Source organism: Choloepus didactylus, chromosome 3 (genome assembly GCF_015220235.1).
Source record: "Choloepus didactylus isolate mChoDid1 chromosome 3, mChoDid1.pri, whole genome shotgun sequence".
Classification (NCBI taxonomy): domain Eukaryota; kingdom Metazoa; phylum Chordata; class Mammalia; order Pilosa; family Megalonychidae; genus Choloepus; species Choloepus didactylus.
In genome coordinates, this window is record NC_051309.1 from 122,952,152 (window position 1) to 122,974,038 (window position 21,887).

General features: G+C 37.1%; 1 protein-coding gene and 1 pseudogene across 1 annotated transcript in view; one reads left to right on the forward strand and one right to left on the reverse strand.

Annotated features, from left to right (window-relative positions):
- Positions 1-21,887, reverse strand: part of ZGRF1 (zinc finger GRF-type containing 1) — a 139,689-nt gene that overhangs the window by 105,897 nt on the left and 11,905 nt on the right. Inside the window, exons 4-5 of the mRNA XM_037830485.1 lie at positions 2,094-2,153; positions 243-428 (exon numbers count right to left, since the gene is read on the reverse strand). Coding sequence (XP_037686413.1) covers positions 243-428; positions 2,094-2,153 — 246 coding nt within the window. The remainder of the gene's footprint in view (positions 1-242; positions 429-2,093; positions 2,154-21,887) is intronic.
- Positions 2,842-4,224, forward strand: LOC119529078 (annotated as a pseudogene).

Consider the following 21,887-nt stretch of genomic DNA (forward strand, 5'->3'; position numbering starts at 1 on the left):
CCCAAAAAAAAAAGAATATGAGACTATGTGTGCTTTGACTAAGGTAAAGTAATGATCAAGATTTAAAAACTGCTAAGTTAAAATGTAAACATTCATTTGTATTAAGATTCTTTTAGAGCTTATTTCCTTTCTATCTATCTACAAAGTACCATTTGAATGATAAATTACAATAGATTCAAAATTCCATGCTTCTAGAAATATTTCACATATATTGATTTATTATTTTCAACAGAGAAACTTACAGTAAACTTCCTTTTTAAACCAGCAGGCTGACATCCAAGGAACCGGCCAGAGGATATAAACTTCCTTGAATTTAATTCTGGTGCTTCTTTAATGACATCCTGTTTAAAAGCTATGCTTCCAGCAACTTTAACCTCCTCAACTGTAATTAAGTAGCGATCACCTTCTAAATCATCTCCAGGTTTCACCTAAATTTTAAAGAATAAATGTCAAAATTGTATACATCTAATTATATGATTATCTATTTGTCCCAGTAAGCTACTGACAGTTAGCAAGACATAATGGGCACTCAGTAAATAGTTGCTGAATGAATAAATCAATACCTTAACTTATTATTTGTTATATACTTGTTAACTATCAATACACAAAAAGGATAATAATGCATCAAAAAATCAGTAATTTTTCATTCAACAGTACATATTGGGGACCTATTTAAGGCCCTTTGTTACATTCTGGGGAGATAGAAACGGCAAGGAAAAGATACCTCCTCTCAAGGCTTTCACTTAGAACCCATACATCTAACTGTAATTTTTAAAAAATAAAAAAAACTTCTGAATATAAAAAAATTTTTAAAAAAAGTAAATGGGGTGAGGGGTATGGGATGCTTTGAGTGTTCTCTTTCACTTTTATTTTTATTCTTATTTTCATTTTTACTTTTTGGAGTCATGAAATGTTCAAAAATTGTGGTGTTAAATGCACAACTATATGATGAAACTGTGAACAACTGTTGTATATTTTGGATGACTGGTATGTGAATATAATTCAATAAAATTACATTTAAAAATTTAAATGAGAACTATTAACTATCAATTGTATATCTTTATAAATGAACCTGAATTAGACGCATACTCATAATTATCCCAAATTAAATATTATCAATTATTTAAATTGCTTTAACAATCATTGTCCAAAAAAAGCAATTTAATTACTTTTAATGAATAAAATATAACTTGCCAATATCTCTGACTGCAGCATAAAAAATAGATCAACCTAATTTGATGATACACAAAATATGCATCAGATTAATCTTTTACTAATGATGAAATAATAATCTTTTTATTAATCTTTTACAAGATGAAACTATTACAACTGTGGTTACCACCATTTAAACACCTCCTAAGACAGTGCTTCTCCTAGATCTTGTTTTGATAAACATAAAAATATCACACCCACTATTAATGTCATGTAAAACTTCAGAATAAATACCACAGCCAAAATCAACACAATTCTAATGAGAATATATATTTTAACACTTTTAGAATCACTATACTAAATTGCTAGACAGTTTATGTAAGTTATTTCTAATCTTCAGATGAACCCAGTAAAGTCTATATATAATCCATATTTCACAGAAGAGAAGTTACACACAGAGATTAAATTAGCTAGGAATAATTGAAAGTGGGAAATGAACCCTGAACTACAATATCCTTATTCTTTATATTAAACTATGTCTTTAAATCCTTTCTTATCTTTTAAGGAGACAAAACACAAAATACATGTTTGTGAAAATATTTAATGGGAATAATTTCACAAAATATTTCCTACTGTGGATATCTGTCTATCAATACCATGTAACAGATCAACCCTTGTAATTCTATGAAAGAGTGCAAAACACTTCACCTTTGTGTACTGTACTCCTAATCTACAAAAATCACAGGGTTATTATAAAGATTAAATGAAACAATATCTAAAAGTTTTTAGTACAGTCTAGCTAATAATAAATGTTCAATAAAAACTAGCCATAATTATTAATAGTATTATTCTACCAAAACTATATATTTAACAACATTTATTAAGTATTCAAAGAGATTTTTTAACAATATCTTAAAAATAGGATAAACACATTAAAATACCTCAAGGTGCTTAAGAAATATGCTCTCCAAACACTCTCCTTTGTCATCATATAAAATTGCCTATATTAAAACAAAATCAATGTTAAAAAGGAACAGAACATAATTTTACTTTTCTTAAACATCTTTAAGAGCAAAAATCATTATATATGAATATGGCAATGTAAGACATCTAGTGAAAACCTCTCCCCAGAGATTCAGCGAAAAAAGGGACAAATCTCACTTGCTCAGATCTCTGGGGGAAGGTAAAGACTGGAGAAGGATTCTACAAACACTGAATCAAAGAAAGAGAAAAATATCAGGGAGGAAACTTTCATCCTGGACCAGCTGGTCCTCTTCCCTCCCCTCACTCTGGGAGGTGCCCCAAAGCAGCTGCCGGGATCCCTTCTACCTCCCACCAGGGACACAGACCATAAAATCTCCTACAGCAGTTAGACAGATCCTCATCTATATCCAGACACAGAAACCCAAGTCAACAGGGACCGATAGCAGGATGCAAGCTGCTGGGGAAGGCGGACTATAAAAGAGCACTAAGGTGGAGCTTCCAAAATGGAGGATTAGGGAGGAATGGCAAAATCTACTTGTTTCCCCAAAGCAGCAAGTAACCAGAGAGAAACTGTCCGAATCAAGTGTTTGGGACCTGGGGACAGGGGAAGACCTTGCAACACACTGCAATTTAAGCCATGGTTCTTGGCCTCATCCCCCACCCTTGAGAGAACTAGCAGCCAGAGGTCCGATCCTTGCCTAGAGGATGGCTGCAGATGGGGTTGGCTGCAGGAGTCCTCTGCCCCAAGTACAGAGGGGAACACAGTCCAACCCTGAACCAGATATTGGCTGGCTAAGGGAGATCCGCACAGTTTCAGATGCCTGTCATGAGTTAAACAGCTTCTGAGGATGACTAGCTAACGAAAGAGCGCCATCTGCTGGGCAGGCCAGAAAGTGCAGGAGAAAAAAGCAGGGCTTTTCCCTACCCCAGGTCCACACCACCTGCATGGGTACCTGGCCCGGTTTGAACTGGGAGCTACTGATGATCCAACTGTCAAAGCAGTGCCCTAATACAAACAAAGGCAACAACTAAATACTAGACAAAAGAGAGAAACTGACCCTCAGAATAGAGCCATCAAGATAATCACATGACCAGGTAACAGCAAAAAATCACAAAGCATACTAAAATACTGGAAGAAATGGCCCAGTCAAAGGAACAAATCAAAAAGTTGAAGAAGAAACAGAATCTGGGACAACTAATTAAAGACATTCAAAAAAATCTCCTGAGTCAATTCAAAGAAATGAAGGAAAATATGCATGAAGAGATAAAGAATATTAAGAAGATACTAGAAGAGGATAAAGAAGAATTTGAAAAAATGCACCCCTTTTTGTGGGCACCTTGAAAATAAAGTGACAGAGGAAATCCTTTTTGAGTTTTTCCACCCGGCTGGGCCAGTAATAAAAGTAAAAATTCCAAAGATAAGAATGGTAAACCAAAGCAATTGGCATTTGTGAATCTCGAACATGAGGTATCTGTTCCTTATGCAATGAATCTGCTTAATGGACTCAAACCTGTTGGAAGGCCCATCAAAATTCAATTTAGATCAGGAAGTAGCCATGCCTCACAGGATGTCAGCTTGTAATATCCCCAGCATCATATTGGAAATTCAAGCCCTACCTCTACATCTCCTAGCAGCCAGTATGAAAGGACTATGGATAACATGACTCCACCAACACAGATAATTCAGAGATCTTTCTCTTCTCTTCTCCAGAAAATTTTCAGAGACTAGCCATGATGTTGAGGCAAGTGCTATATGGTGGGAAATCTGGTTCTCCACATCTGGATCAATCAGGATTTTCCCCAACAGTTCAGTCACATAATCATTCTTATAACCAATCTTCAAGCTCCTAGTGGTGCCAAGATACATCACCATCACAGCATAAAGTCAGGCAGAATTCTCATCCCTACATAGCAGATAGACATTACAGCCAGGAACAGCATTACACTTATCATGGTTCAGACCATCATTACACAGGAAGCAGAGATGATTTCTTTCATTAAGATAGGAATCATGATTGTTAGAGCCATGACTATGAAAACAGAAGAGACAATAGTAGAGATGGAAAATGGCACTCATCTCAACACTAACAAGTATTAAAAGAACACTTCCTTCTTATGGGGTCATTTTAGGCCTCTTGTATAGGTTCATCTGGAGGTTTTGTTGAAAAACTATACAGAGAAGCTTTACAAGTTGCCACATTTCTTTAAAAATGTTTTTAAAACCTAGAGCAACAGTTTAATGCAGAAATGAGAAGAATTGTGGTTCCAGTTTTATTACATTAATAACCTTTCACCTCAGGGCTTTATGAAAAGGAAAGGGTTTTATGCAAAAGAGAGTGCCACAATTCCTAATCATTTTAAACCATTTAGGAAGGGGTGAATTGTATTGTTTGGTTGTATTATAAAACAAATATTTTAATTATTTGAAGTCTTTTTGTATCGCAAGAAATTTGTTAGTGAATCAGATTTTGGTGTGTAAAATAGAAAACATCCAAGTTGGTAGTCTGAAATGGCTATCAGTATTTTATTAATAAATTAGAAAACAACTACAGTGATTCATTTTACTAACATTATATTTGAGAAAGCTAATTAGTTAATAGAGTTTGGGGATAAATCATATTATTTAACCTCTTAGAGAATTTAAGTACATGTTCTATGACACATTCTTTTGAGTTTTACCCTAATTGAATGTATTAGTGTAAGTTTACATATATTATTGTTTCATTCTAAAATTTTAGAAATTTTTCATTAAATCATGTTTGATGTATGATTGAACTCACTCAGGAAGTTAAATGTCTTCAGATGTATATTTTACATAAAAGCAGTATTAGCATAAATCCCTTTTTCAATGCATAATCAGATAAAATGGTACTGAAAGTCTACTATTTTGGGGGAAAAGATTCATGAAGTGCTGTTTCTGTCACTGAAATTTTTAAAAGTTTAGCACTTTAAAAAATTCCAGGATATGTGTAGAAGTACACATTTTATTATGGAAATTGTACAGGTTGCTTTTCTGTTTGAACATTTGAAAGAATTTAATCTTAAGCATTCCTGATGTAAAAATTTTAAAATTGCATTTAACAAAACCTTCATGTATCAAGATGATACTGTCCCTTTCGCTGTGGATTATAAACTTGTTTATAAAAATTCATTCCTTGAAAAATTTGTATCCTTTTTAATACTGGCCATGCATTTGTATTATGTTGCATTTTAATATATTTAAAACATAAAAAAAATACATAGAAAAACAACAGGCATTATGGAAATGAAAGACACTGTACATGAAACTACAGCAGATTTGAAGAGGCAGAAGAAAGGATCAGTGAGCTAGAACACAAAGCAACTGAATTCAAACAGACAAAAGAACAAATAGAGAAAGAAAATGGAAAAAATTGAGTAGGGTCACAGAGAAATGACTGACAACACAAATGTACAAACATACACATTATGGGTGTCCTGAAGGAGAAGAGAAGGGAAAAGGGCCAGGAAGAATATTTGAGAAAATAATGGCTGAAAATTCTACAACTCTTACAAAAGACATAAATATGCAAGTTGAAGAAACCCAATTATTTCAAACAGAATAAATCTGAAAGACCCACTCCAGGATACATACTAATCAGACTGTCAAATGCCAAAGAGAAGGAGAAAATTCTGACAGCAGCAAGAAGTGATTCACCACATACAAGGGAAGTTAAATATGACTAAAGTGATGATTTCCCATGAGACACCATGGAGGTGAGAAGACAGTGGTATGATATATTTAAGACACTGAAAGAGAAAAATTGCCAGCAAAGATTTCTCTATCCAGCAAAGCTCTCCTTCAAAATTGAAGGAGAGAAGGGGGCAAGACGGCAGACTGGTGAGCTGTATGTTTTAGTTACTCCTCCAGGAAAGTAGGTAGAAAGCCAGGAACTGCGTGGACTGGACACCACAGAGCAATCTGTCTTTGGGCATACTTCATACAACACTCATGAAAACGTGGAACTGCTGAGATCAGCGAAATCTGTAAGTTTTTGCGGCCAGGGGACCCGCACCCCTCCCTGCCAGGCTCAGTCCCGTGGGAGGAGGGGCTGTCAGCTCCGGGAAGGAGAAGGGAGAACTGCAGTGGCAGCCCTTATCGGAAACTCATTCTGCTGATCCAAACTCCAACCATAGATAGACGGAGACCAGACAGCAGATGTATATACAACATCCCTTTTTGATAAAAACACTTCAAAAGGTAGGAATTGAAGGAAACTTCCTCAACATGATAAAGAGCATATATGAAAAACCCACAGCCAGCATAGTACTCAATGGTGAGAGACTGAAAGCCTTCCCTCTAAGATCAGGAACAAGACAAGGATGCCCGCTGTCACCACTGTTATTCAACATTGTGCTGGAAGTGCTAACCAGGGCAATCCGGCAAGACAAAGAAATAAAAGGCATCCAAATTGGAAAAGAAGAAGTAAAACTGTCATTGTTTGCAGATGATAAGATCTTATATCTAGAAAACCTTGAGAAATCGACGATACAGCTACTAGAGCTAATAAACAAATTTAGCAAAGTAGCGGGATACAAGGTTAATGCACATAAGTCAGTAATGTTTCTATATGCTAGAAATGAACAAACTGAAGAGACACTCAAGAAAAAGATACCATTTTCAATAGCAACTAAAAAAATCAAGTACCTAGGAATCAACTTAACCAAACATCTAAAAGACCTATACAAAGAAAACTACATAACTCTACTAAAAGAAATAGAAGGGGACCTTAAAAGATGGAAAAATATTCCATGTTCATGGATAGGAAGGCTAAATGTCATTAAGATGTCAATTCTACCCAAACTCATCTACAGATTCAATGCAATCCCAATCAAAATTCCAACAACCTACTTTGCAGACTTGGAAAAGCTAGTTATCAAATTTATTTGGAAAGGGCAGATGCCTCGAATTGCTAAAGACACTCTAAAAAAGAAAAACGAAGTGGGAGGACTTACACTCCCTGACTTTGAAGCTTATTATAAAGCCACAGTTGCCAAAACAGCATGGTACTGGCACAAAGATAGACATATAGATCAATGGAATCAAATTGAGAATTCGGAGATAGACCCTCAGATCTATGGCCGACTGATCTTTGATAAGGCCCCCAAAGTCACTGAACTGAGTCATAATGGTCTTTTCAACAAATGGGGCTGGGAGAGTTGGATATCCATATCCAAAAGAATGAAAGAGGACCCCTACCTCACCCCCTACACAAAAATTAACTCAAAATGGACCAAAGATCTCAATATAAAAGAAAGCACCATAAAACTCCTAGAAGATAATGTAGGAAAACATCTTCAAGACCTTGTATTAGGCGGCCACTTCCTAGACTTAACACCCAAAGCACAAGCAACAAAAGAGAAAATAGATAAATGGGAACTCCTCAAGCTTAGAAGTTTCTGCACCTCAAAGGAATTTCTCAAAAAGGTAAAGAGGCAGCCAACTCAATGGGAAAAAATTTTTGGAAACCATGTATCTGACAAAAGACTGATATCTTGCATATATAAAGAAATCCTACAACTCAATGACAATAGTACAGTCGGCCCAATTATAAAATGGGCAAAAGATATGAAAAGACAGATCTCTGAAGAGGAAATACAAATGGCCAAGAAACACATGAAAAAATGTTCAGCTTCACTAGCTATTAGAGAGATGCAAATTAAGACCACAATGAGATACCATCTAACACCGGTTAGAATGGCTGCCATTAAACAAACAGGAAACTACAAATGCTGGAGGGGATGGAGAAATTGGAACTCTTATTCATTGTTGGTGGGACTGTATAATGGTTCAGCCACTCTGGAAGTCAGTCTGGCAGTTCCTTAGAAAACTAGATATAGAGTTACCATTCGACCCAGCGATTGCACTTCTCGGTATATACCCGGAAGATCGGAGAGCAGTGACACGAACAGATATCTGCACGCCAATGTTCATAGCAGCATTATTCACAATTGCCAAGAGATGGAAACAACCCATATGTCCTTCAACAGATGAGTGGATAAATAAAATGTGGTATATACACACGATGGAATACTACGTGGCAGTAAGAAGGAACGATCTCGTGAAACATATGACAACATGGATGAACCTTGAAGACATAATGCTAAGCGAAATAAGCCAGGCACAAAAAGAGAAATATTATATGCTACCACTAATGTGAACTTTGAAAAATATAAAACAAATGGCTTATAATGTAGAATGTAGGGGAACTAGCAATAGAGAGCAATTAAGGAAGGGGGAACAATAATCCAAGAAGAACAGATAAGCTATTTAATGTTCTGGGGATGCCCAGGAATGACTATGGTCTGTTAATTTCTGATGGATATAGTAGGAGCAAGTTCACAGAAATGTTGCTATATTAGGTAACTTTCTTGGGGTAAAGTAGGAACATGTTGGAAGTTAAGCAGTTATCTTAGGTTAGTTGTCTTTTTCTTACTCCTTTGTTATGGTCTCTTTAAAATGTTCTTTTATTGTATGTTTGTTTTCTTTTTAACTTTTTTTTCATACAGTTGATTTAAAAAAGAAGGGAAAGTAAAAAAAAAAAAAAAAACAAGGAAAAAAAAAGATGCAGTGCCCCCTTGAGGAGCCTGTGGAGAATGCAGGGGTATTGGCCTACCCCACCTCCATGGTTGCTAACATGACCACAGACATAGGGGACTGGTGGTTTGATGGGTTGAGCACTCTACCACAGGTTTTACCCTTGGGAAGACGGTTGCTGCAAAGGAGAGGCTAGGCCTCTCTATGGTTGTGCCTATGAGCCTCCTCCCGAATGCCTCTTTGTTGCTCAGATGTGGCCCTGTCTCTCTAGCTAAGCCAACTTGAAAGGTGAAATCACTGCCCTCCCCCCTATGTGGGATCAGACACCCAGGGGAGTGAATCTCCCTGGCAACGTGGAATATGACTCCCGGGGAGGAATGTAGACCTGGCATCGTGGGACGGAGAACATCTTCTTGACCAAAAGGGGGATGTGAAACGAAATGAAATAAGCTTCAGTGGCAGAGAGAATCCAAAAGGAGCCGAGAGGTCACTCTGGTGGGCACTCTTACGCACACTTTAGACAACCCTTTTTACGTTCTAAAGAATTGGGGTAGCTGGTGGTGGATACCTGAAACTATCAAACTACAACCCAGAACCCATGAATCTCGAAGACAGTTGTATAAAAATGTAGCTTATGAGGGGTGACAAGGGGATTGGGAAAGCCATAAGGACCACACTCCACTTTGTCTAGTTTATGGATGGATGAGTAGAGAAATAGGGGAAGGAAACAAACAGACAAAGGTACCCAGTGTTCTTTTTTACTTCAATTGCTCTTTTTCACTCTAATTATTATTCTTGTTATTCTTGTGTGTGTGCTAATGAAGGTGTCAGGGATTGATTTGGGTGATGAGTGTACAACTATGTAATGGTACTGTGAACAATCGAAAGTACGATTTCTTTTGTATGACTGCGTGGTATATGAATATATCTCAATAAAATGAAGATTTAAAAAAAAAAAAAAAAAAAAAGACATAACACTGAGCAAAATAAGCCAGGCACAAAAAGAGAGATATTGTATGTTACCACTAATGTGAATTCTGTGAAAAATGTACAATGTTTTATACTGTAGAATGTAGGGGACCTAGAGATACCAATTAGTGGAGGGGGAATGATAATCTAATAAGAACAGATAAACTATGGAGGGTAATCTCAATGTTATGGGAATGCTCAGGAATGATTATGGTTTGTAAACTTTCTTGGATATAGTAAGATCATGTTGGAAGCAATAGAGTTATTTTAGGTTTTTTTTTTTCTCTTATTCCTTTGTTTTCTTAGGGGTTGTTAATTTTCTTGGGGTATGGTAGGAACATGTTGGAAGCAATGTAGTTATTTTAGATTATTTGTTTTTCTTACTTGTCTGTTTGTTTGGACATGGTTTATTAATTTTCTTGGGGTATGGCAGGAACATATTGGAAGCAAAGTAGTTATTTTAGGTTATTTGTTTTCCTTAATCCATTGCTTTGTTTGAAATGTTGTGGGGTTTTTTTGGTTGTTGTTTGCCTGTTTGTTTTTAATTTTTTGATAAACAAAGTTAAAAAATTGAAAAAAAATCAGTAGAAAAATGGGAGTAAAAACTAAACGACAAATAGGGTGGGATGGGGGGATGGTTTGGGTATTCTCTTTTCACTTTTATTTTTGATTCTTATTCTGATTCTTTCTGATGTAAGGAAAATGTTCAGAAATAGATTGTGGCGATGAACGCATAACTATATGATCATACTGTGAACAGTTGATTGTATACCATGGATGACTGTATGGTTTGTGAATATATTTCAATAAAACTGAATTAAAAAAAAAAAAAGGATATTATTAAAAACTGTATGCCAACACACTAGACAACTTAGATGAAATGGACAACTTCCTAGAAACACGAACAACCTACACTGCCGTGAGAAGAAACAGAAGACCTCAACAAAACAATCATAAGTAAAGAGATTGAATTGGTCAACACAAACCTCCTAACAAAGAAAAGCCCAACACCAGATGGCTTCACAGTTGAATTTCACCAAGAATTCCAAGAAGAATTAATATCTATCCTGCTCAAACTCTTCCAAAAGAGTTTGAAGAGGGAAAGCTACCTAACTCATATGAAACCAACATCACCTTAATACCAAAGCTTCATAAAGACACAACAAGAAAAGAAACAGACCTATCTCTCTAATGAATATCGATGCAAAAATCTTCAACAAAATACTTGCAAATCAAATCCAACAGCACATCAAAAGAATTATACACCATGATCAAATAGTTTTTATTCCAGGACGCAAAGGTAGTTCAACACAAGAAAATCAATTAATATAATACAACACATTAACAAATCAAAAGGAAAAAACCACAGACCATTTTAATTGATGCAGAAAAGGCATTTGACAAAATTCAGCATCCTTTCTTGATAAAAACACTTCAAAAGACAGGAATTGAAGGAAACTTCCTCAACATGATAAAGGGCAATATATAAAAGACCCACAGCTAACATCATACACAATGGTGAGAAACTGAAAGCTTTCTCTCTAAGACTCGAAACAAGACAAGGAGGCCCACTGTCACTACTGCTATTCAACATTGTGCCAGAAGTTCTACCTTGAGTAATTAGGCAAGAAAAAGAAACAGAAGGCATCCAAATTGGAAAGGAAGAAGTAAAATTTTCACTATTTGCAGATGACATGGTCCTATATTTAGAACATCCCCCAAAAGACCACAGCATAGTTACTTGAGCTAATAAACGAGTTCAGCAAAGTGGCAGGATATAAAATCAATATGCAAAAATCAGTGGTGTCCTTGCCAGGTAATCTCACTGCCCTCCACCCTACATGAGACCTGACTCCCAGGGGTGTAAATATCCCTGGCAACACAGGATATGACTCCCGGAGATGAATCTGAACCCAGCATCGTGGGATTGACAACATCTTCTTGACCAAAAGGGGGATGTGAAATGAAATGAAATAAAGTTTCAGTGGCTGAGAGACTTCAAATGGAGTTGAGAGGTCACTTTGGTGGACATTCTTATGCACTATATAGATAACACTTTTTAGGTTTTAATATATTGGAATAGCTAGAAGTAAATACCTGAAACTACCAAACTCCACCTAGTAGCCTTGACTCTTGAAGAGGACTGTATAACAATATAGCTTACAAGGGGTGACAGTGTGTTTGTGGAAACCCTGTAGATTGCACTCCCTTTATCCAGTGTATGGATGGATGAGTAGAAAAATGGGGACAAAACCTAAATGAAAAATAGGGTGGGATGGGGGGGTGATTTGGGTGTTCTTTTTTTATTTTTATTTTTTATTCTTATTCTTTCTGGTGTAAGGAAAATGTTCAAAAATAGATTGGGGTGATGAATGCACAACTATAAGATGGTACTGTGAACAGCTGATTGTACGCCATGGATAACAGTATGGTATGTGCGTATATCTCAATAAAACTGAATTTAAAAAAAAATAAAAGGCAGAAACAACACATACACACGCACACACAAATCAGTGGTGTTTCTATACACTAGTAATGTGTTATCCAAGGAGATAATCTAGAAAAAAATTCCATTTACAATAGCAAAGAAAAGAATCAAGTATCTAGAAACAAACTTAACCAAGGATGTAAAGGACCTGTCACAGAAAACTACAAAACATTGCTAAAAGAAATCAAAGAAGACCTAAAAAAATAGAAAGTCATTCTGTGTTCATGAATGGGAAAGCAAAATGTCATTAGGATGTCAATTCTACCCAAATTGATCTACAGATTCAATGCAATTCCAATCAAAATTCCAACAGCCTACTTTGCAGAAATGGAAAAGCTAATTATCAAATTTATTTGGAACAATAATGGGTCTCAAATAACCAAAAACATCTTGAAAAAGAAGAATGAGTGGAGCACTCACACTTCCTGACTTCAAGGCATATTATAAAGCCACAATGGTCAAAACGGCATGGTACAGGCATAAAGATAGACATATCAATCACTGGAATCGAATTGAGGGTTCAGAAACAGGCTCACAGATCTATGGTCAATTGATTTTTGACAAGGCTCCCAAGTCTACTCAACTGGGACAGAATAGTCTCTTCAACAAATGGTCCTGGGAGAACTAGATATCCATCTCCAAAAGAATGAAAGAGGACCTCTATCTCACACCCTCGACAAACTTAACTCAAAATGGATCAAAGACCTAAATATAAAAACCAATACCATAAAACTCCTAGTAGAAATTGTAGGGAAACATCTTCAAGATCTAGTGGTAGGCAGTAGTTTCTTAGACCTTCTACCCAAGCACAAGCAAAAAAGAAAAACAGATAAATGGAACCTCCTCAAAACTGACTACTTCTGTGCTCCAAAGGACTTTGTCAAAAGGGTGAAAAGGCAACCGACTCAATGGGAAAAAATATTTGGAAACCACATATCTGAAAAGAGTTTGATATCCAGAATATATAAAGAAATCCTACAACTTAACAATAAAAAGACAAACAACCCAATTAAAAAATGGGCCAAAGACATGATTAGACAATTTTCCAAAAAGGAAATACAAATGACTAAAAAGTACATAAAAAGATGCTCACTAGCTATTAGGGAAATGCAAATCAAAACCACAATGGGATATCATTTCATACCTACTAGAATGGCCGCTATTAAACAAACAGGAAACTACAAGCGTCAGAGATGTGGAGAAATACTAACACTTTTTCACTGCTGGTAGAAATGTAAAATGGGATAGCCGGTGTGGAGGATAGTTTGGCAGTTCCTCTGGGAGGTAAGTACAGAGTTGCCTTATGACCCAGCAATCCCGCTACTCTATACATACCTAGGAGATCTGAAAGCAGGGATGCAAACAGACATTTGCACACCAATGCTCACAGCAACATTATTCACAATTGCCAAAAGATGGAAACAACCCAAGTGTCCATCAATGATAAACGGTATATATATACAATGGAATATTATTCAGCAGTAAAAGGAATAAAGTCCTGAAGCAGGCGACAACATGGATGAATCTTGAGGACATTAGGCTGAGTGCAATAAGTCAGACACAAAAGGACAAATATTGTATGATTTCACTAATATAAACTAATGATAATATGTAAACTCATAAACATAAAATCGAGTATATAGGTTACCAGGATATAGAATAAGGATAGAAAATGGGGAGCGGTTGCTTAATATGTGCAGAATTTTTAACTATGTAGAATTTAAATGTTTGGAAATGGATAGAAGTGACAGGAGCACGTTACTGTGAGTATAATTAACAGTGCTGAATTGTGGATGAATGTGGTGGAAAGAGGAAATTTAGAGTCATGAATGACACCAGAAGGAAAGCTGGAAGTTAAAACATGGAACTGTATAACACAGTGAATCTTGTGGTGGAAAATGACTGATTAATTGTACAAACATTAAAAGGTTCTTTCATGAACTAGAACAAATGTATGACACTACTACAAGGAGTTAATAATAGAAGGGTATATGGGGGAAAATACACCTATTGCAAATTATGGACCATAGTTAACAGTAATATCTTATTTTTCTTTCATCAACAGTAACACATGTACCACACCAATACTAGGGGTCAATAATAGGAGAAGATAAGGGGTATGGGATGTTTGGGATTTTCTTTTTCTTTTTATTTCTTTTTCTGGAGTAATGAAAATGTTCTAAAATTGATCATGGTGATGAATGAGCAACTACGTGATGATACTGTGAGCCATTAATTGTATACTTCGGATGGACTGCATGGTTTATTAATATATTTCAATAAAATTGCATTAAAATTGTTATATAAGTAAACCCTATAATAAAAGGATTACTTATTTGTTTAACTTGGATTTGACAGTGTACCTATTTCAAATGTTCACAAGTACCTATTTAGTCTGTCCAAGTCAGCAAAGACATACACATTAGAAATTCAAGAACTTAATACCTACCACAAGGATACTGAAATAGAATTAGGAAGAAAAAAGAATTGGAATGCATTAGAAGGGAGGTCAAAACAGAGACAGGAAGATTGGGTAAGAGATGATTGTAATGGCAGTGAAGAGAACTGAGGAGATGATAAGCGCTTGAAATAAGGCATCAGTATTGGGAATAAGACAATTGTTTATGAGGTATAATGAATAAGACATACTGACTGACTGAATGTTAGAGGTAAGGAAGAAAAAGGTAGCAAAGGTGACTAACATGTTTCTGGGTTTCCCCTTATGTCTCTAACCATTTTTCATGGCAATTTCTCCACTAACTCCTTAAATACTGCTGTTTCCACCATTTTGGAACAATTTGGCAGTTCCACAAATAGTTAAATATAGTTACCATAGGACCCAACAATTCCACTCCTAGGCATATACCCAAGAGAAATGAAAATACATGTCCACACAAAAACCTGTACATGTACTGTTCATAGCAGTGTTATACATAACAGCCAAAAGTGGAAATGACCAAAATGTCCAGCAACTGATGGCTGGATAAATAAAATATGATATACCCATACAGTGGAATGTTATTCAGCAACTAAAAGGAATGAAGTATTGATACATGCTTCGATATGGGTGACCCTTGAAAACATTATATTAAATGAAAGACGTCATTCACAAAAAGACCACTTATTGTGATTCCATTCATAGGAAATGTCCAAAAGCAAATCTATAGACACAGACAGTTAAGTACATTAGCGGTTGCCTGGGGTGGGAAGGAGAGTTGGTTAGTAACTGCTAATGGGTATAGGGTTTCTTTTTGGGGTGAGAAAAACACCTTAAAATTAGATTGTAGAGGAGGGTGGGGCAAGATGGCAGACTGCTGAGCTGTAAGTTTTAGTTACTCCTCCAGGAAAGTAGGTAAAAAGCCAGGAACTGCGTGGACTGGACACCACAGAGCAATCTGTCTTTGGGCATACTTCATACAACACTCATGAAAACGTGGAACTGCTGAGATCAGCGAAATCTGTAAGTTTTTGCGGCCAGGGGACCCGCGCCCCTCCCTGCCAGGCTCAGTCCCGTGGGAGGAGGGGCTGTCAGCTCCGGGAAGGAGAAGGGAGAACTGCAGTGGCTGCTCTTATCGGAAACTCATTCTACTGATTCAAACTCCAACCATACATAGACTGAGACCAGACACCAGAGACTCTGAGAGCAGCCAGCCCAGCAGAGAGGAGACAGGCATAGAAAAAAAACAACACGAAAAACTCCAAAATAAAAGCAGAGGATTTTTGGAGTTCTGGTGAACACAGAAAGGGGAAGGGCGGAGTTCAGGCCTTGAGGCGCATATGCAAATCCTGAAGCAAAGCTGATCTCTCTGCCCTGTGGAACTTTCCTTAATGGCCCTGGTTGCTTTGTCTATTAGCATTTCAATAACCCATTAGATCTCTGAGGAGGGCCGTTTTTTTTTTTTTTTTTAAATCCTTTTTTCTTTTTCTAAAACAATTACTCTAAGAAGCCCAATACAGAAAGCTTCAAAGACTTTCAATTTGGGCACGTCAAGTCAAGAGCAGGACTAAGAGAGCTCTGAGACAAAAGGCAATAATCCAGTGGCTGAGAAAATTCACTAAACAACACAACTTCCCAAGAAAAGCGGGGTGTCCGCTCACAGCCACCATCCTGGTGGACAGGAAACAGTCCTGCCCATCGCCAGCCCCATAGCCCAGAGCTGCCCCAGACAACCCAGTGTGACGGAAGTGCTTCAAATAACAGGCACACACCACAAAACTGGGCGTGTACATTAACCTTCCCTGCAACCTCAGCTGAATGTCCCAGAGCTGGGAAGCTGGAGCAGTGTGAATTAACAAAGCCCCATTCAGCCATCATTTGAGCAGACTGGGAGCCTCCCTACACAGCCCAGCAGCCCAGAACTGCCCTGGGGGGACGGCACTCACCTGTGACATAGCACAGTCATCCCTCAACAGAGGACCCGGGGTGCACAGCCTGGAAGAGGGGCCCACTTGCAAGTCTCAGGAGCCATACGCCACTACCAAAGACTTGTGGGTCAGTGGCAGAGACAAACTGTGGCAGGACTGAACTGAAGGATTAGACTATTGCAGCAGCTTTAAAACTCTAGGATCATCAGGGAGATTTGATTGTTAGGGCCACCCCCTCTCCCCGACTGCCCAGAAACACGCCCCACATACAGGGCAGGCAACACCAACTACACACGCAAGCTTGGTACACCAATTGGGCCCCACAAGACTCACTCCCCCACTCACCAAAAAGGCTAAGCAGGGGAGAACTGGCTTGTGGAGAACAGGTGGCTCGTTGACGCCACCTGCTGGTTAGTTAGAGAAAGTGTACTCCACGAAGCTGTAGATCTGATAAATTAGAGATAAGGACTTCAATAGGTCTACAAACCCTAAAAGAACCCTATCAAGTTCAGCAAATGCCACAAGGCCAAAAACAACAGAAAATTATAAAGCATATGAAAAAACCAGACGATATGGATAACCCAAGCCCAAGCACCCAAATCAAAAGACCAGAAGAGACACAGCACCTAGAGCAGCTACTCAAAGAACTAAAGATGAACAATGAGACCATAGTACGGGATATGAAGGAAATCAAGAAGACCCTAGAAGAGCATAAAGAAGACATTGCAAGACTAAATAAAAAAATGGATGATCTTATGGAAATTAAAGAAACTGTTGACCAAATTAGAAAGATTCTGGACACTCATAGTACAAGACTAGAGGAAGTTGAACAACGAACCAGTGACCTCGAAGATGACAGAATGGGAAATGAAAGCATAAAAGAAAGAATGGGGAAAAAAATTGAAAACTCGAAATGGACCTCAGGGATTTGATAGATAATATGAAACGTCCGAATATAAGACTCATTGGTATCCCAGAAGGGGAAGAAAAGGGTAAAGGTCTAGGAAGAGTATTCAAAGAAATTGTTGGGGAAAACTTCCCAAATCTTCTAAACAACATAAATACACAAATCATAAATGCTCAGCGAACTCCAAATAGAATAAATCCAAAAAAACCCACTCCGAGACATATACTGATCACACTGTCAAACACAGAAGAGAAGGAGCAAGTTCTGAAAGCAGCAAGAGAAAAGCAATTCACCACATACAAAGGAAACAGCATAAGACTAAGTAGTGACTACTCAGCAGCCACCATGGAGGCAAGAAGGCAGTGGCATGATATATTTAAAATTCTGAGTGAGAGGAATTTCCAGCCAAGAATACTTTATCCAGCAAAGCTCTCCTTCAAATTTGAGGGAGAGCTTAAATTTTTCACAGACAAACAAATGCTGAGACAATTTGCTAACAAGAGAACTGCCCTACTGGAGATACTAAAGGGAGCCCTACAGACAGAGAAACAAAGACAGGACAGAGAGACTTGGAGAAAGGTTCAGTACTAAAGAGATTCGGTATGGGTACATTAAAGGATATTAATAGAGAGAGGGAAAAATATGGCAAACATAAACCAAAGGATAAGATGGCCGATTCAAGAAATGCCTTCACGGTTTTAACGTTGAATGTAAATGGATTAAACTCCCCAATTAAAAGATATAGATTCGCAGAATGGATCAAAAAAAATGAACCATCAATATGTTGCATACAAGAGACTCATCTTAGACACAGGGACACAAAGAAACTGAAAGTGAAAGGATGGAAAAAAATATTTCATGCAAGCTACAGCCAAAAGAAAGCAGGTGTAGCAATATTAATCTCAGATAAAATAGACTTCAAATGCAGGGATGTTTTGAGAGACAAAGAAGGCCACTACATACTAATAAAAGGGGCAATTCAGCAAGAAGAAATAACAATCGTAAATGTCTATGCACCCAATCAAGGTGCCACAAAATACATGAGAGAAACACTGGCAAAACTAAAGGAAGCAATTGATGTTTCCACAATAATTGTGGGAGACTTCAACACATCACTCTCTCCTATAGATAGATCAACCAGACAGAAGACCAATAAGGAAATTGAAAACCTAAACAATCTGATAAATGAATTAGATTTAACAGACATATACAGGACATTACATCCCAAATCACCAGGATACACATACTTTTCTAGTGCTCACGGAATTTTCTCCAAAATAGATCATATGCTGGGACATAAAACAAGCCTCAATAAATTTAAAAAGATTGAAATTATTCAAAGCACATTCTCTGACCACAATGGAATACAATTAGAAGTCAATAACCATCAGAGACTTAGAAAATTCACAAATACCTGGAGGTTAAACAACACACTCCTAAACAATCAGTGGGTTAAAGAAGAAATAGCAAGAGAAATTGCTAAATATATAGAGACGAATGAAAATGAGAACACAACATACCAAAACCTATGGGATGCAGCAAAAGCAGTGCTAAGGGGGAAATTTATAGCACTAAACGCATATATTAAAAAGGAAGAAAGAGCCAAAATCAAAGAACTAATGGATCAACTGAAGAAGCTAGAAAATGAACAGCAAACCAATCCTAAACCAAGTACAAGAAAAGAAATAACAAGGATTAAAGCAGAAATAAATGACATAGAGAACAAAAAAACAATAGAGGATAAATATCACCAAAAGTTGGTTCTTTGAGAAGATCAACAAGATTGACAAGCCCCTAGCTAGACTGACAAAATCAAAAAGAGAGAAGACCCATATAAACAAAATAATGAATGAAAAAGGTGACATAACTGCAGATCCTGAAGAAATTAAAAAAATTATAAGAGGATATTATGAACAACTGTATGGCAACAAACTGGACAATGTAGAAGAAATGGACAATTTCCTGGAAACATATGAACAACCTAGACTGACCAGAGAAGAAACAGAAGACCTCAACCAACCCATCACAAGCAAAGAGATCCAATCAGTCATCAAAAATCTTCCCACAAATAAATGCCCAGGGCCAGATGGCTTCACAGGGGAATTCTACCAAATTTTCCAGAAAGAACTGACACCAATCTTACTCAAACTCTTTCAAAACATTGAAGAAAATGGAACACTACCTAACTCATTTTATGAAGCTAACATCAATCTAATACCAAAACCAGGCAAAGATGCTTCAAAAAAGGAAAACTACCGGCCAATCTCCCTAATGAATATAGATGCAAAAATCCTCAACAAAATACTTGCAAATCGAATCCAAAGACACATTAAAAATATCATACTCCATGACCAAGTGGGGTTCATTCCAGGCATGCAAGGATGGTTCAACATAAGAAAAACAATCAATGTATTACAACACATTAAAAACTCGAAAGGGAAAAATCAATTGATCATCTCAATAGATGCTGAAAAAGCATTTGACAAAATCCAACATCCCTTTTTGATAAAAACACTTCAAAAGGTAGGAATTGAAGGAAACTTCCTCAACATGATAAAGAGCATATATGAAAAACCCACAGCCAGCATAGTACTCAATGGTGAGAGACTGAAAGCCTTCCCTCTAAGATCAGGAACAAGACAAGGATGCCCGCTGTCACCACTGTTATTCAACATTGTGCTGGAAGTGCTAACCAGGGCAATCCGGCAAGACAAAGAAATAAAAGGCATCCAAATTGGAAAAGAAGAAGTAAAACTGTCATTGTTTACAGATGATATGATCTTATATCTAGAAAACCCTGAGAAATCGACGATACAGCTACTAGAGCTAATAAACAAATTTAGCAAAGTAGCGGGATACAAGATTAATGCACATAAGTCAGTAATGTTTCTATATGCTAGAAATGAACAAACTGAAGAGACACTCAACAAAAAGATACCATTTTCTATAGCAACTAAAAAAATCAAGTACCTAGGAATAAACTTAACCAAAGATGTAAAAGACCTATACAAAGAAAACTACATAACTCTACTAAAAGAAATAGAAGGGGACCTTAAAAGATGGAAAAACATTCCATGTTCATGGATAGGAAGGCTAAATGTCATTAAGATGTCAATTCTACCCAAACTCATCTACAGATTCAATGCAATCCCAATCAAAATTCCAACAACCTACTTTGCAGACTTGGAAAAGCTAGTTATCAAATTTATTTGGAAAGGGCAGATGCCTCGAATTGCTAAAGACACTCTAAAAAAGAAAAACGAAGTGGGAGGACTTACACTCCCTGACTTTGAAGCTTATTATAAAGCCACAGTTGCCAAAACAGCATGGTACTCGCACAAAGATAGACATATAGATCAATGGAATCGAATTGAGAATTCAGAGATAGACCCTCAGATCTATGGCCGACTGATCTTTGATAAGGCCCCCAAAGTCACCGAACTGAGCCATAACGGTCTTTTCAACAAATGGGGCTGGGAGAGTTGGATATCCATATCCAAAAGAATGAAAGAGGACCCCTACCTCACCCCCTACACAAAAATTAACTCAAAATGGACCAAAGATCTCAATATAAAAGAAAGTACCATAAAACTCCTAGAAGATAATGTAGGAAAACATCTTCAAGACCTTGTATTAGGAGGCCACTTCCTAGACTTTACACCCAAAGCACAAGCAACAAAAGAGAAAATAGATAAATGGGAACTCCTCAAGCTTAGAAGTTTCTGCACCTCAAAGGAATTTCTCAAAAAGGTAAAGAGGCAGCCAACTCAATGGGAAGTCAGTCTGGCAGTTCCTTAGAAAACTAGAAATAGAGTTACCATTCGATCCAGCGATTGCACTTCTCGGTATATACCCGGAAGGTCGGAAAGCAGTGACACGAACAGATATCTGCAAGCCAATGTTCACAGCAGCATTATTCACAATTGCCAAGAGATGGAAACAACCCAAATGTCCTTCAACAGATGAGTGGATAAAGAAAATGTGGTATATACACATGATGGAATACTACGCGGCAGTAAGAAGGAACGACCTCGTGAAACATATGACAACATGGATGAACCTTGAAGACATAATGCTGAGCGAAATAAGCCAGGCACAAAAAAGAGAAATATCATATGCTACCACTAATGTGAACTTTGAAAAATGTAAAACAAATGGTTTATAATGTAGAATGTAGGGGAACTAGCAATAGAGAGCAATTAAGGAAGGGTGAACAGTAATCCAAGAAGAACAGATAAGCTATTTAACTTTCTGGGGATGCCCAGGAATGACTATGGTCTGTTAATTTCTGATGGATATAGTAGGAACAAGTTCACAGAAATGTTGCTATACTAGGTAACTTTCTTGGGGTAAAGTAGGAACATGTTGGAAGTTAAGCAGTTATCTTAGGTTAGTTGTCTTTTTCTTACTCCCTTGTTATGGTCTCTTTGAAATGTTCTTTTATTGTATGTTTGTTTTCTTTTTAA